General features: G+C 44.6%; 1 protein-coding gene and 1 long non-coding RNA gene across 2 annotated transcripts; one reads left to right on the top strand and one right to left on the bottom strand.

The window, feature by feature from the left end:
• Positions 1 to 7,521: 7,521 nt before the first annotated feature.
• LOC150015534 (tubulin beta-2B chain) lies at positions 7,522 to 10,633 on the bottom strand. The gene is made up of 4 exons (XM_090269888.1): positions 10,507 to 10,633; positions 9,598 to 9,706; positions 9,182 to 9,292; positions 7,522 to 8,839 (listed from the first exon to the last, which is right to left on the bottom strand). The coding sequence occupies exons 1-4, from the start codon at positions 10,561 to 10,563 to the stop codon at positions 7,779 to 7,781; spliced, it is 1,338 nt and encodes a 445-aa protein (XP_090126014.1). The 5' UTR covers positions 10,564 to 10,633; the 3' UTR covers positions 7,522 to 7,778.
• Positions 10,634 to 10,763: 130 nt separating this feature from the next.
• Positions 10,764 to 13,393, top strand: LOC150015533 (uncharacterized). The gene is made up of 2 exons (XR_016509746.1): positions 10,764 to 10,830; positions 12,940 to 13,393. It is a non-coding gene; the product is annotated as an uncharacterized LOC150015533 (long non-coding RNA).
• Positions 13,394 to 14,593: the final 1,200 nt, after the last annotated feature.

Here is a 14,593-nt window from a genome sequence, read left to right as displayed (position 1 = left end):
TTTCAAAAATGATGCAAAATAAAGACTTTTTCAGCTAAACAAAAGCAGGAGATTTATTTCCAGCAGATCTGTATTACAAGAAATGTTAAAGGAAGTTTTTTCAGGCAGAAGGAAGTGTGATCTACCCAAAGAGAAGAAGAGACCTGAACTGGTGTTTCTTAATCTCTAAAAATGATAACTGTTTAAAGCAAAAGCAATAACAATGATAGTGGGGTTTTCAAAATATGTGAAAATAAAATATGGCTACAAAGCATGGAAGACAGGAGGGCAAATGGAAGCACACTCTTGTAAGGCTCTCACCCTATACATAGTGATACAATACTATTCTAAGGTAGGTGTGGAAAATTAAAGATTTATATTATAAACTCTAGAGCAACCACTGAAAACAAAAATATAGGTAAGCAATAGTGGAGATAAAAGCAATAAAAAATAGCTATAATAACCAATGAACAGTAGCCAAAACTGAAGTGAAAATGTCAGAAGCAGAATTGAGATTTCCTGGCACCTAGGACTGTGCCCTTATTATAACAAGTGTGCAAAGAATGTGCCACATGAAGCATCAGAGTAAAGAATGTTTTTTGAGAAAAAGTGAAATCTTAACATGATTTTTAGAGCTGAAAAGCATTTTAGGGAGAAAAGTAAAGTAAGATATTCTGGCAAGAGAGAATGGCATATGCAATGGTGAAGGTGGAAGAAGGGGAAGTGCAATATCTCTAGTTGGAGAAGAGGATTCATGCAGAAAGTAATATGAGAATATTGAGACGTAAAGGGGTTCTTGGCCAGATGGTCAAGTGCCTTGAATTTAGACTTGGGCCTGTAGGCAAGATGGAGGTTCTAAATCTTGTCTGTCTCTGAATCAGTCTCTTGCCCTCAGCTGCTCCTCTAGATATTCTCTCTTAACTGGTATAATCACTTTTTTTGTTGTTATATTGTACGTATACTTTAGAGTTAGAAAATCCTGGGGTTTCTACCCAGGTCCTCCACTTAGAGCTGAACAATTTGGAAGCAAATTATTTATTCTAAATCTGAGTTTTTCAGGAACTGTCAATTTTGTAAAGGCTAACCCTGCCAGTCATGTGACCCTTTCTTATAGGAGGATGTATGATCCAGGCTAATCAATGTGTTTCTTTTCACCTAACCCCATGACTGATTCAGGGATGGGCATGTGATAGAGGTCTGGCCAGTATGGGTTCTTCTTTTCTCTAGGTGTCTAGCAATAGAGCGGTGTGAACCTAAAATTGCTGCTATGTGGGGAGATCCTGCCAAAGAATGAAGCCAAAACATAAGACTGCAGAGTCAAGAGACTAACAAAGAAGGAGAAAGAGCCAATAACATATTTAGAGGCTCCAGATGTAGCTATGATAGAACCTGAAAGATTTGCCCTGGACTTTTTAATTGTGTGATCCAATAATTTCTTAACCATATCCCTTTTGTAAGCAAAGTTTTAACTGATTTTGGACACAAAAGCACCCAAACTATACAGTATATCTGTGAGGATGAAATGAGATAAACATGTAATAAACAGCACATGTTTAATAAATACTGGATATTACCACTTTCTTATCACTATGCATACCTTAATGCTATTTAACCCTCTGTACAAGAAAACATTAATAACTATTTTGTAGAGGGATTTAGAGAGGTGAAGTAATTTGTTAAAAGTCCCAAGGTTAATAAATGATATAATTTAGATATCTCTTTACCCTACACAATAGTCTCTGCAGTAACATTGCTAGCACACCGTAGGCAGTTGGTAAGTGTTGACTCTCTACTGTTTCCTTGTCAATGAGATTCTAAAATCATGCCTTTCTAACCCAGAGATCTATAAGAAAGCAGAAGCTGAAAAATTGCTTCTCCAGATTCTGGTTCATTTATGTATAGTTTGCTCTTCAGAGCATCATCTTTGAATGATCTGACCTACTTAATGTTTGACTTTTCATTTCTTAACCTCTGATGTCTTTTTCCTCTTAGCTGACCTCTGAGATTCTCAGCTACCTCTGGATGTGGGCATCCCACAGATTTCTTGGCACTGGCTGGCCATTTGGCTCTTTGACTTACATCAGCCTCAGGTGTCTACCAATTTCTTCCTGGGCGGGTGTATCCCACAATTTCTTCTGTGTGACCCAAGTGGTCCCACAGCTGCTCATGCCTGGTATACACGTGGTGCCCTCTCCTCCCTTTCTCCTTAGTAACCAGGTTTGCAAGTCACAATGAACATATTCATGAAAACAAATCCCATTTCTTTAGCCGGTAAGTGTTCATGATCAGCACAACCTGAAATGGACATTTTATTATAGGTTATTAAAAGGAATTCCCTTAGATGTCATGGATATGTGTTATTATCAGCTGACTAAAAGTTAGAAAGGCCTAAAAGTAAGAGCACGTTAAAAAATATATTTTATTTATGTGTTTTTAAAGAGAGGGGGAGGGAGAGAAAGAGAGGAAGAAAAACATCCATTGGTTACCTCCTGCACATGCCCTGACTGGGACTGAACCAGCGATCCAGGCATATGCCCTGACAAGGAATCGTACCAGTGACATTTTGCTTTGTGGGATGTCACCCAACTGAGCCCTACTGGTCAGGACAAGAGTAAATATTTTGATTCAGAAATTTGGATGAAGAAATCTTTTTTTAAGTTATATAAATGTCTAGTAACTATGTTATACACCTGAGATTAACATAATATTGTGTCATCTGTAATTGAAAGATAACTTCTAAACAGATAAAAAATAAATTAAAAAAAAGAAATCTTTCTTCATGAAGTCTTTAGCCCTCCATTTTAGAAAATGAGGACTCCCAGAATGGAACACTCTAAAAATATGTCTGCAGAGGGTACTGAAAGAGGAGCTAAGAGATCTGAGTTAATACCCCTTCTTAGCCTTCTTTCATAATAGAACCTCTAAATTGTTGGGGCAATAATGTACCCATCTAAAAGGCTAGTTTGCTCAACCTCCCCTGGAAAAACAGTGACCAGTGAAATGCAAGCAGAAATCATTGGTGAAACTCCTGACAGAGATCTTTAAGGTGGCTTACTCAGCAGAAAGGTGCCCCTCCCTGCTTCTTGCCTAGAACCCATATATCATGGCCAGAGCTGCAGTGGTCATCCTACTGCATGAGGATAACTTGATGTTGAAAGCCAATGGAAAGACAGGTAGAACAGAAAGAAGATATTGTGGACTGTATGTCTCTAGACTTTTTTAAGTGATAGAAAAATAATAACTCAAAATCATTGTTGCTAGCAATCCAACATTAGCCCTAACTCATACAGTGCCTGGGAACATTGCTAACTAAGCAGTGAGCCTTAGTTTCTTCATTTGTAACTTATGCGGCCCCATTAGATCACTCCTCCATTCTAAAACTCTACAATTTTAAGACTCTGACATGAGTGCACAAGTACAAAACCCCCAAGGCTTGCCTGATCTCTATTCTAGCTCAGCCTTCTGGGAAAATTTGAAAGCATGAATATCCTTAGGCAGAAGGCAAAATGATTCTGAACATAGTTTCCACATCACCCAGCAATTCTACTCCAAGGTATATATCCAGGAGAAATAAAAGCATCCATACACATACAATTGAATGTTAATAGCAGCATTATTCTTAATAGCTAAAAAGTGGAAACAAACCAAGTGCCCATTAATTGATGAGTGAACAAAATGGGGTATATGTATACAATGGAATTTATTTATCCATAAAAAGGAATGAAGTACTGAGACATGTTACAACATGGATGGGCCTTGAAAACATTATGCTATGTATAAAAAGGCAGACACAAAAGACTATGTATTATATGATACCATTTATATAAAATGTTCAGAATAGACAAATCTATAAAGACAGAAAGAATAGTTAGTTATTGCCAGGAGTAGGAGAGAGAGGAGAGTGGTGAGGGACTGCCAATGGGTATGGGATTCCTTTTATTCAGTGATGAAAATGCTCTGGAATTACATAGTGGTGACATCTGCACAGTCTACGAATATACTAGAACCCACTGATCTGGTGAATTTTATGGCATGTGAATTATATCTCAGTTAAAAGAAAAAGAAGAAATGATTTGAAGCATTTTGAGTGAAGTGGACTGCGCCAAGGTAAGCTTCTCTGGGTGTGTGTTGGTAGTATGCCTGAAGAAAAACACAGGGAGTAGGGGAACTGGGGGGAAAGCCTATAAGTAAATGTATGAGTGAGCCTGTTTTTAAGTGAATAGCTCAACTCTGAGGCACATTTATAAAAGCATGAACTCACAGTTGAATATCTTACACACTGGGAAAAATGGCATTATACTACTTGTCAAATAATTTTGTCTAGTATACAAATCACACCTTAACTAAAATTGGGCTGTGTAAAGGTTGGGCTCCAAAGAATTTTCATTAGCTTCCTACTCATTTTCACAATAACTACCCACTGACAGAATATTCTACTTGCACCTGTGATTGCATTGTAACGTGGTATAAGTGGTGTTCTAGAACCAGGAAATTCCACATCGCCTGTCAAAGAGTGACCTCATCTGTGTCCAGCCCATACAAGGAGGTCAAGTTGTGGACTGAGGACAACTGTGGGTTTTTCCTTGAAACCAGGAAATTTGTTTTTCCAGTCTTCATAATCCTCATGTGGCCTTGCATAAAATAGGACCCGAGATATGCAGGTGTAGAGAAAAGAACACTGAGTCCAAGACCTGATTTTTTCAGAAAGAGTTCTGTGATCTTAGAAAAATGTCTCTGACCCTCAGTCTCCTTATTTACAAAGTAAGGCAGTCAAACTAGATAATTTCTTAGGGCAGTGGTTCTCAACCTTCCTAATGCCGCAACCCTTTAATACAGTTCCTTATGTTGTGGTGACCGCCAACCATAAAATTATTTTTGTTGCTACTTCATAACTGTAATTTTGCTACTGTTATGAATCATAATGTAAATATCTGATAGGCAGGATGTATTTTCATTGTTAACAAATTGAACATAATTAAAGCATAGTGACTAATCACAAAAACAATATTAATTATATATGTTTTCCAATGGTCTTAGGTGACCCCTGTGAAAGGGTTGTTCGACCTCCAGTTGAGAACTGCTGTCTTAGGGTTACTTTTAATTCAAATTTCTATTAATCTAGCACATCGTTAGTGATGAAATAGGATATCTAACATAATCTTAGATTAGTTTTGGGGCTGATAGTAGAGGTGCAGACAAATTCAGAGCACATTAGGGTACCCATTGCTTCTCAGACTTTTGGGATGCCTCAAGGTGACTCCAGTTTCTGAATCCTGGATCACACATCACAAGCCAGTGGGTCCTGTAACCTGGGCACTGTGACTACTCAGAAGTGAATATCCTCCTGATGGTACATCAGGGAGTGATAGAACAGTTCCTTTATAGAGTGTTGAAAAACACACATACCACCACCACCACCAAATCCCATCACACAGTGGTAATGTAACAAAGGAAGATAATAGAAAAAGTATCTCTTAGTCCAGGTGTTGAGTCTGTGCACTTTCCTGCTTTTGAACTGTTTTCATTGCATATTGATATTACACAAGTGTGCTTCTCAAGCTTTCTCTTGGAGCATCTGCTTGACTGATCAGTCTGGCACTCACTCCTCTAATCATGCTTAAGCTCTAGCAGTATGCAGTTGTGCATACGCTGACAGGCTGGCCTGCTGGGTGCCTGCCTATCGTCTTCTCACAAGGTGAAGAGAGGAGCATGATATTTACAGCCTGCCAAGAGGCTCCTGGCAGCAATTCCTCTCCTCTCCGAAGTGAATGATCATGTGTCTGACAGGTTGGTTGTGGGGAATGCTTGGCCAAGGGTAGATCCAGAGGGCCCTGGTAGCTGACCCAAGCCTTCAGGGCATTTAAAACCAATGCTAGCCTTCAATTAGGTTTTTGGAAGCTTTACACTAGTTCAGCAGGAGTGGCCCTGCCAGTTCACTGTTAAATATGGAAAACTGAAGAAGCCACTGGCTCCTGTTCTGTTGCCCCTGTTCATCAGTAGGTCTAGTTTTTATGATGCATAATACTTGTAAAGTGAACTGCTGCTCTTTTTCATTTATGGGGACCATTTGATAGAATTAACTTATTTTCATACTATTTAGAATGACACTGCTCACTTTTCTTTGGAACTGTTTTCAAATATAGGGCAGTCTCTTTAACATGGAAATTGCTATCCACCCCTCATCTTCCTTTTTCTTTAAATACTGAAGAGTAGAACCAAGTGGAATGAAATATAGGATAAGCTTTAAAGTAGTTTTCTTTCTAATTTTGAATTTCACTAAAAATTAGAAAAATTGTAAACCTAGTTTTCTTCCTATAGGGGTACATAAATAAGTCTTCTACATTTGTTCATAACTTACACTCCATTTCTCTTCCCAAATGAGAAACTGACTGACCCAGATTAAAGCAGTATAACTTATCCCATAGAAGCATATGATCTTAACTGAAGGTTACTTGTTGAAATCCCATGGCTTCTTTGGTGGTTAAGTTTAAGTCTAGAGGTAGGCTTGGGTTCAAAACCCAAATCCCAGCTCTGTATGGTAAAGAATACAATAATGTAAAAATTATGGCTTGCCTATTTAAAGTAAAATTCTCCAATAATGCAGAACTCAAATGTAGTAAATACAGATAGCTTGTTGTGTAGGATATGATTGCTGTGAAGAAGAGTTGTTTGAGAATTTTAGCATATTATCTATTTATAAACCTTGACTATTCCTAAGAACAGGTGGTTCCATCAACTTAAAAAGGCATAGTTTCATATACCATTTGACAAGAAATTCTACTCAGAGAAATTTACAAGATAGCTATTCTCATATACACAATATTATATGCACAAAATTATTCATTGTGGCACTATAAGAAAAAAGTATAAACAATCTACATGTCCATTGGTAGAAATTGGTTAAATAAAATATGATACAACTACATAATGGACACTAAGTATCATTCAAATGAGAGAAGCTCTCTGTATTTTAAAGATATACTGTTCAGCTAAAAAAAAATAAGAGGCAGCAGAACAGTGTATCACAATGTGTGTGAAGAAAGAAAAGGGGAATCTACATAGGTGTGAAGTATATGGAATATTTCTGCAAGGATTGCAAGGAAGATAACAATGCTAATAATGGTTGCCTCCAGGGCAGAAACTATACCAAGGGACACAGAAGGAAGTGACATTTACCTTCCACTCTCTCAATCCTTTATAATTTTGTACTGTGTGGATATAGTAAATATTCCAAAATTTTTTTTGTAAAGGAGATAAAGGTATAGTAGGATTTAAATGAAAACACATTTAGTGTACTTTCAGGTAGCCATCCTTTCAACTAATTGAATAGCTAAAGGCATTTTAACATTTGGATTGTTCTCCCATCTTAAATCGGGTACCAATGTGTTGGTTCAATTTTACCATGCTGAAAGAGTAAATTCATTTTAACTTTTACCTATCTCTTTCCTTTTCTAAGGGAAAAATTTAATACAATGTGTTCTGAAAGCTACATTTAAATTTATAATAAAGAACTCAATAAAGAGGAGACAGAAAAGAGGAATATTAATTAGAACACAAACTTTTATGTGACTTTAGCCATTACAACAGTAGTTCAGAAATATCTCAAATGTTACATTGATGTCATCAGTGTTACCAAAAAAAAAAAAAAAAAAAAAGACAGGCAACTGTGAAGAGCACCAGTGCACACCCCTAAGCAGACCATGCTTCTTTCCTTCAACTGCCAAGATATTTTCACCAGTCACCCTCCCTCCCCCTTGCTTTCCTTCTCAACTTTCCCTAACTTGCTTTAAATTGCAAACTTAAGCCTCATCCTCGCCTTCCTCCTCCTCGAACTCCCCCTGTTCATCGGCCGTGGCGTCCTGGTACTGCTGGTACTCAGACACCAGGTCGTTCATGTTGCTCTCCGCCTCTGTGAACTCCATCTCATCCATGCCCTCACCCGTGTACCAGTGCAGGAAGGCCTTGCGCCGGAACATGGCTGTGAACTGCTCTGAGATGCGCTTGAACAGCTCCTGGATGGCCGTGCTGTTCCCAATGAAGGTGGCCGACATCTTCAGGCCCCGAGGCGGGATGTCGCACACGGCAGTCTTCACGTTGTTGGGGATCCACTCCACGAAGTAGCTGCTGTTCTTGTTCTGCACGTTGAGCATCTGCTCGTCCACCTCCTTCATGGACATGCGGCCCCGGAAGATAGCGGCTACCGTCAGGTAGCGGCCATGGCGGGGGTCGCAGGCGGCCATCATGTTCTTGGAGTCGAACATCTGCTGGGTGAGCTCAGGCACCGTCAGGGCCCGGTACTGCTGGCTGCCGCGGCTCGTCAGGGGGGCGAAGCCCGGCATGAAGAAGTGCAGGCGGGGGAAGGGTACCATGTTGACCGCCAGCTTGCGCAGGTCTGCGTTCAGCTGGCCGGGAAAGCGCAGGCAGGTGGTGACCCCGCTCATGGTGGCTGACACCAGGTGGTTGAGGTCTCCATAAGTGGGGGTGGTCAGTTTCAGGGTGCGGAAACAGATGTCATACAAGGCCTCGTTGTCGATGCAGTAGGTTTCATCTGTGTTTTCCACCAGCTGGTGGACGGAGAGGGTGGCGTTGTAGGGCTCCACCACTGTGTCGGACACCTTAGGTGAGGGCATGACACTGAAGGTGTTCATGATGCGGTCTGGGTACTCCTCCCGGATCTTGCTGATGAGCAGAGTGCCCATCCCCGACCCCGTGCCACCCCCCAGTGAGTGGGTCAGCTGGAAGCCCTGCAGACAGTCACAGCTTTCTGACTCCTTCCTCACCACATCCAGGACTGAGTCTACCAGTTCAGCTCCCTCTGTGTAGTGGCCCTTCGCCCAGTTGTTCCCGGCACCGCTTTGGCCTGCCAGAGAGAAAGACATTTAATAAGTCACCGATGATTTGATTAAATTCTTTTACCATAAAACTCTTAATCAATGAGTCAGTGTTCAGATAAGGTTAATTTAGGCTATCACCAAAATGTTCAGACATTAAAATATTTGGTCATGGATATAATTATAAATAAGGAAAGCTATGAATATGTGTTTATTAGAGGTTGTAGGACAAATTTGTTTTAGCTTATATTAGGATTCAATCAGCACACAACTGGATGCTCTTCATACTTTCCCCTAGGCAGTCACATCCCTAAGGCTGAGCTGTCTGTTGTAAAATAAGCCTCCTGCCATCAGCGATATTAGTCACTCACCAAACACGAAGTTGTCAGGCCTGAAGATCTGGCCAAACGGTCCAGACCTGACGGAGTCCATGGTGCCTGGCTCCAGATCCACCAGGATGGCCCGAGGTACATATTTGTTACCTGGAGAGAACAGAGCTGGACTTAGACCTACATGCAGAGAACTCTGAAGAGAAGGGCGTGGTACCAGCTTCCTTTTCACAGGCATTGCTGTTGACCCCCAAACAAAGGCAGGAGCCAGACCCACCAAATTCTCAAAGGATCCATGTGACTGTGAACCAGGAAACTCAGTGAAATATCACAGTGAAAAAGTGTGAATCCAAAGTCCTTTAGTCCCTCCCCCACCCCTTGGGGCCAGACTCCTGGGGTCAGCTCCCTGGGAAAAGGGGCTAAAAAGCTAGAGGTGGGGGGGAAGTAAAGGCAATTACCAGTGGCTTCATTGTAGTACACATTGATTCTCTCCAGCTGCAAATCACTGTCTCCATGGTAACTGCCAGTGGGGTCGATCCCATGCTCATCACTGATGACTTCCCAAAACTGAGACACAGTAAAAGGTTGTATTTAGCCACGCCCAAAGCTCCGAGTGGCCACGACTCAAAGCGAATAGACCCCAGACTCAAGTTACTACAACCCAGCGTTTCAGGGGCTTTAGGGCTGGGTGGCCACCCACAGCTGCAGAACTTCTATTTTGCAGGGGCAAAAAAATTGAAATCGGGCGTGTCTCCGGCGAACAGCTGCTCGCCGCAGGAGGTGAGGGTCTTTGGGGGTTGAGGGAGAAATCAGCAACCGAACCGCGGGCACCAGCGGTCACAGCTGCCGGCGCTCGCAGGAGGCGGTCGCACGGGGACTCCAGTTGACACCGAGGGGGTGAGCGGGTGAACAGGGGCCGGAGGAACCTGAAGGAGGGTGGTTTTTAGATTCATAGCACGTCCAGAGATCTCAAGACAATCGCTATCCTCCCCACCCCCAGCTGCACTAATCGGGTTCAAGCGCGTACAATCAATTCTCCCTGCGTGCTGTGCCTCCCGCAAACCCGAGCGCACAGCCTCGAAGACACAGCAGCGCCTTCTCCAGGTCCGCGTTCCTGGCTAAGCGAGTAGTAGGGAGGAAGCAGAGTGACCAGGATTCCAAATGAGTTACAGCACAAATGAGAGAGGTTTCTTCACGTTTCTCACGAAAGTCGCCTCCAAGCCCACGCCCCACTGCACAAAGCACCGGGCAAGGTCCGTCCTTGGAGAGCCCCGAGCCTGCTCAGGATTCCATTGACTCCCAGAAAGTCCAAAGAGCTTTAGACCCGGGTTCTCCCCCACCCCGGTCCAGTCCCCAAGCGCTCTCACCTTGGCGCCAATCTGGTTGCCACATTGGCCCGCCTGGATGTGCACGATCTCACGCATGATGCTAGCTAGTTTCTTCTGGGCCGGGTCGGCGTCTGGTACGGGGTCGCCAGGAAAGCGCTCGAGAACTAGCGGGCTAAGAACGCTTGTCCAACCAACTCTGCCTTTTATGCATGAAGGGTGGGGCGGCGCGCGCAGGCCGCGCCCCCAGCCTGAGCCCCCCAGTCCCCTTGGCTCTAGCACTCTCCAGGCCCGGCTGACGTAATGCTCCGAGCCTCCGGGATTGTCCAAGGGGCTGGACCGTGGGCCCGTAGCCAATCAGCACAGGTTTGCAGCCCCGGCGAGGAATGGGGGCTCTGCGGAGTAGGGTGGGGGCCTGTGTATTGTCTAGGGCTCGGGTTGGGTTGGGGTGGAAATAGCTGGGTACTGAGAATTGCAAATGGGTGAAGGAACCCAGGACTTGAGGGTTTAGAGGCGAGGCGAGAGTGCAGAATGTGGCAGGCTGGGAATCGGGGAAGATCTGGCGCCGAGTGGGGGCGGGGGACTCCAGGGGACTGAAACAGGTGGAGAGGCCGACAGGCGCGCTGGAAATGAGTGCGATATGCTCCGGTTGCTGGAGGTGGTAGGGTTGAGGTGGCCAAAGTTGTGCTGCCACTGCAGATTGGGGCACCTCCTCTGCCAAGAGCCAGAGGTCCGTGAGCCACCTCTCCTAATGAGACTACTGTCCCTTTCCCCAATCCTAGTGGTCAATAACTGTCCAGCGGCTGAACCCCAGTCTCATGGATCCTTGGGGCTGGACAGGCGATTGCAAGGGGAAGTCATGTATGATCAGGTTTTTGGAGTCTGAAGAGCCGTGACTCTGGACACTCGAGGCCGTAGAGCCCCAGGATGCCCTCCGCACCGCCCCCAGCATCCACCGGTTCTCTTTGTCTCTGACAAGGACATTTTAGGCACTTTCACAGTTACTGAAGCATCTAGGGCTGGGGCGACCCCCTACACTACGTCCAGCCCTTCTCGACCCTCTCTGATAGTCCACAGCTTCTCGACTAGTACTACAGACTCCTCCACCCAGCGGGTTGGCTTTTGTTCCTTGGAAGAGAATGGGGTGGGTGGGCTGGTCAAGCATTCTGGACTACCAGCAGTCAGAACGAGGGTGGGGTTCAGGGGCGGGGCCAAGTCAGAACAAAGGGCTCATAAGTACGCGGGATGCCTCCCACAATTGAGTATTTAAAAATCACACCCTAGGTGTTTTCCGGAACTGGGTTTGGTTCATCTATTGTCCAGTATGGGCATAGTTTCCAAGGGTGCATCACCCGCGCCCTCCGTAACATTCTCATCTTCCATCAGGCTCCGGACCCCACGGTGACCACGAGGTCCCCAACCTTCAGGTTGCTAATGGGGATGAGGGACACGCCTAAAAACTGCGGCACTGCGAGGGAGGAGCCCCGAGAGATCCCGACAAGCACACAGAATGGGTGCACAGACTTGGAGCACCCACCCTCCTTCAAATGTAGTTTCTAAGTAGTCGAAGAAGCTTATCTCTTTGTTCAGGGGGGGGGGGGCGGGGCGGGAGCTGAACCTGCGTGAGTGAAGGGTGGCTAAAACGTTCAGTACATTCACTACAGACCTGTTCCCTGAAATTTCATGGGTGATGCGCCCCACCCCCTACCTGGACAGGTTGTCTACGAAGGGACCTTCTTTTAATTCTCTGGCGAGAGCAACCGAACGATCCCGGTTTCCGTGGCCGAACAGGGTCGGCAGCTGTTGAGTGAGACCCTCCCAGAGCTATCAGCAAGCTGTCATCGCCTCCTTTTCCCGCTGTGGGTTGGGAAGGGGGGCTTTGGATTCCATTCCAGTGCACAAAGAGAAACAGAACAAAAGCCCATTCTCCCTTATTTCGCCCAGACTGAAACACCCGGGGCAGAGTTCCCAGACGCAAATCCCCGCGTTTGGGTTATGATAAAATCCAGCTTGAGGCGCAGGAGCAGAAGGTCGGACCACAAGCCTCACTTGAGAGGCTCCAAGGACTTGGGGCTGACCCCGAGTTTCTAATCCAGCTGCTGCAGAGGCGGAAACGTTGAGAGCGAAAGATCCCCACGGACACACAGCAAGTGAAAGACAGGGTTCAGGCTGGAATCGGTCTTCCAGGCGCCCCAGCCCTCGGGGAAAGCGACCTCTTCCAGACCGAAAAGGCTGTAGCTGGTTATCAGCACTCGGTCCTGGAGTTGGGGGCTCCGGTAAACAGAGCAGCGCGGGAAGAAAGCCAGAGAGGGCCGCACGCACGCTACTATCGCTTCTTGCAGGCTGCCAGCTCCAAGGGGCAGCCCTCGAACGCAGCGTGGGGAGGGGGTGTGGAGAATCAGCTCCGTGCAGGGTAATCAGAGCCTGCCATCACCCTCTCTCACCTAACGGTTTATATTTTCAAATTCTGTTCAGAGTCAGATCGAGGAGTGACCGGGTGAAACGTATGTTCAAGATAATGTGGATAAAAGACCATTTCCTTTCACGGAAAGGAATTTGAGATACGGTGAGACTGGAACTCTTCCCCCTGAAAACCCGGATGCTCTTGGGGACTCGGCACTTTTGGTTCAAGATCGGTTTTTCTTTCTTACTTTTTGCTTGTACTGTACTGCCCTCCCACACCCGCCTCTTACAATCCGGCATTCTCGTTAACTATTCTAAGCCCCTCCCCAAATTTGGAATCATGATGTCACATTTCTGTAAATTTTCACAAGGGACCGATTTTGTGTTGGAAGGCTAGATGCTGATGACAGCCAGTCTTCCCCAGAAGTCTTTCAGTTTATCTGCTAACCCTTATCCTTATTCCCTATAGTTCCCCAAAATAGGCTGGTGAGGGGCTTTCAAAGAAAAAATAAAAAATGAGAGTCGTTTTCGTCTGGGTCCTCCTGCATTTCTTTTTGTCTGTTTATTATACACAATCCCTCTCTATCTAGGTCATTTGTATATCGGACATAAAGGTGTCAGAACAATATATTTTATCATCACTTACATGCTATTAATTTTAATGATGTACTAACATTTCTAAATTTCCTTTTCCTGAGATACTTGAAGAAATAACTCAGTGTGAAATAAACTTCAACATTTGTTTTATGCATAACCGATGGTGTGGCTGAGTTAAGATATCCCCTAAGCTACTAAAATTATATTTGCTATCCCAGTTTTCAGAGTGTAGTCAACGGCAGATTCTCAAGTGATTTCGCATTTCTTTATTACACATAAAACCATTGTTTTAATTACTTGAAATTTAGCATTGTTTGCTTAAAGCGAGATATCTATTTTTTACACACCTACTGAAATTGCAAGACATCTAGCTTTCGGATTTCCCTATTGTCTGCAGGCATTCACCATTTAGTACACAGCTCACAGCCGCCTTAGCCTGACAGCCAACCCTACAGCCAAGATGCACTCAGTTTCCTAGGCAACCGACACAGCCAATGAATGAAGGGGAACTGAAAGAGACTGCGAATTCATTATTTCCTATTTTACTCTTCTTAACGCTCTCCTGCTAGAAAGATTGGAAAGCTACCGATCCTAACATTTATGTAAAGGACTCAAATTCTCAGAGGACTGCGGCTAGGAATGTCTTAGCCCTATAATGTGACTGTTGGGAAGAGGATGGAGGTAGTGGTTCCTGGGACCCTACAGAGACTTCTGCATTCTCAGCTTTATCATCCCCTGGTTTATATCCCACTGTCTTCCCCCTTTCATCCCCAGCTTTCCCTCTCCCAGATAAGAAGCCAGCTGCTCCTAGCAGAGCTGCCCCTGTACTCTTTAATGGAAGGGTTGCCTGGGTAGGAACCTCAGAGCCTCGTCCTTCTGCAGTCATAGGGCTCTGCGACGACCCGCTGTCCTAGGTAACAAAAGACTAGAATAAGCAGAGAAAATTCCAAGAAAGCAGGGCAGTGCAGGCACATTTACTTTTGTTCCTCAGTAAAGTAGGCCGTTATCCCATTGCCAGCATTTGAATTTGGGTTTAATTGGCCTGAGTCCAGACTGAGATTGCTGAGCTTTCAAGGAAGAGATTTGCCCTCTTTGTCATTCAAATCAGCAGAGGGAGTAGAGCCTTAGT

This window comes from Furipterus horrens, unplaced genomic scaffold (genome assembly GCF_987537825.1).
Source record: "Furipterus horrens unplaced genomic scaffold, mFurHor1.1.pri manual_scaffold_3, whole genome shotgun sequence".
Classification (NCBI taxonomy): Eukaryota; Metazoa; Chordata; class Mammalia; order Chiroptera; family Furipteridae; genus Furipterus; species Furipterus horrens.
This window is presented reverse-complemented; position numbering and strand designations above follow the sequence as displayed.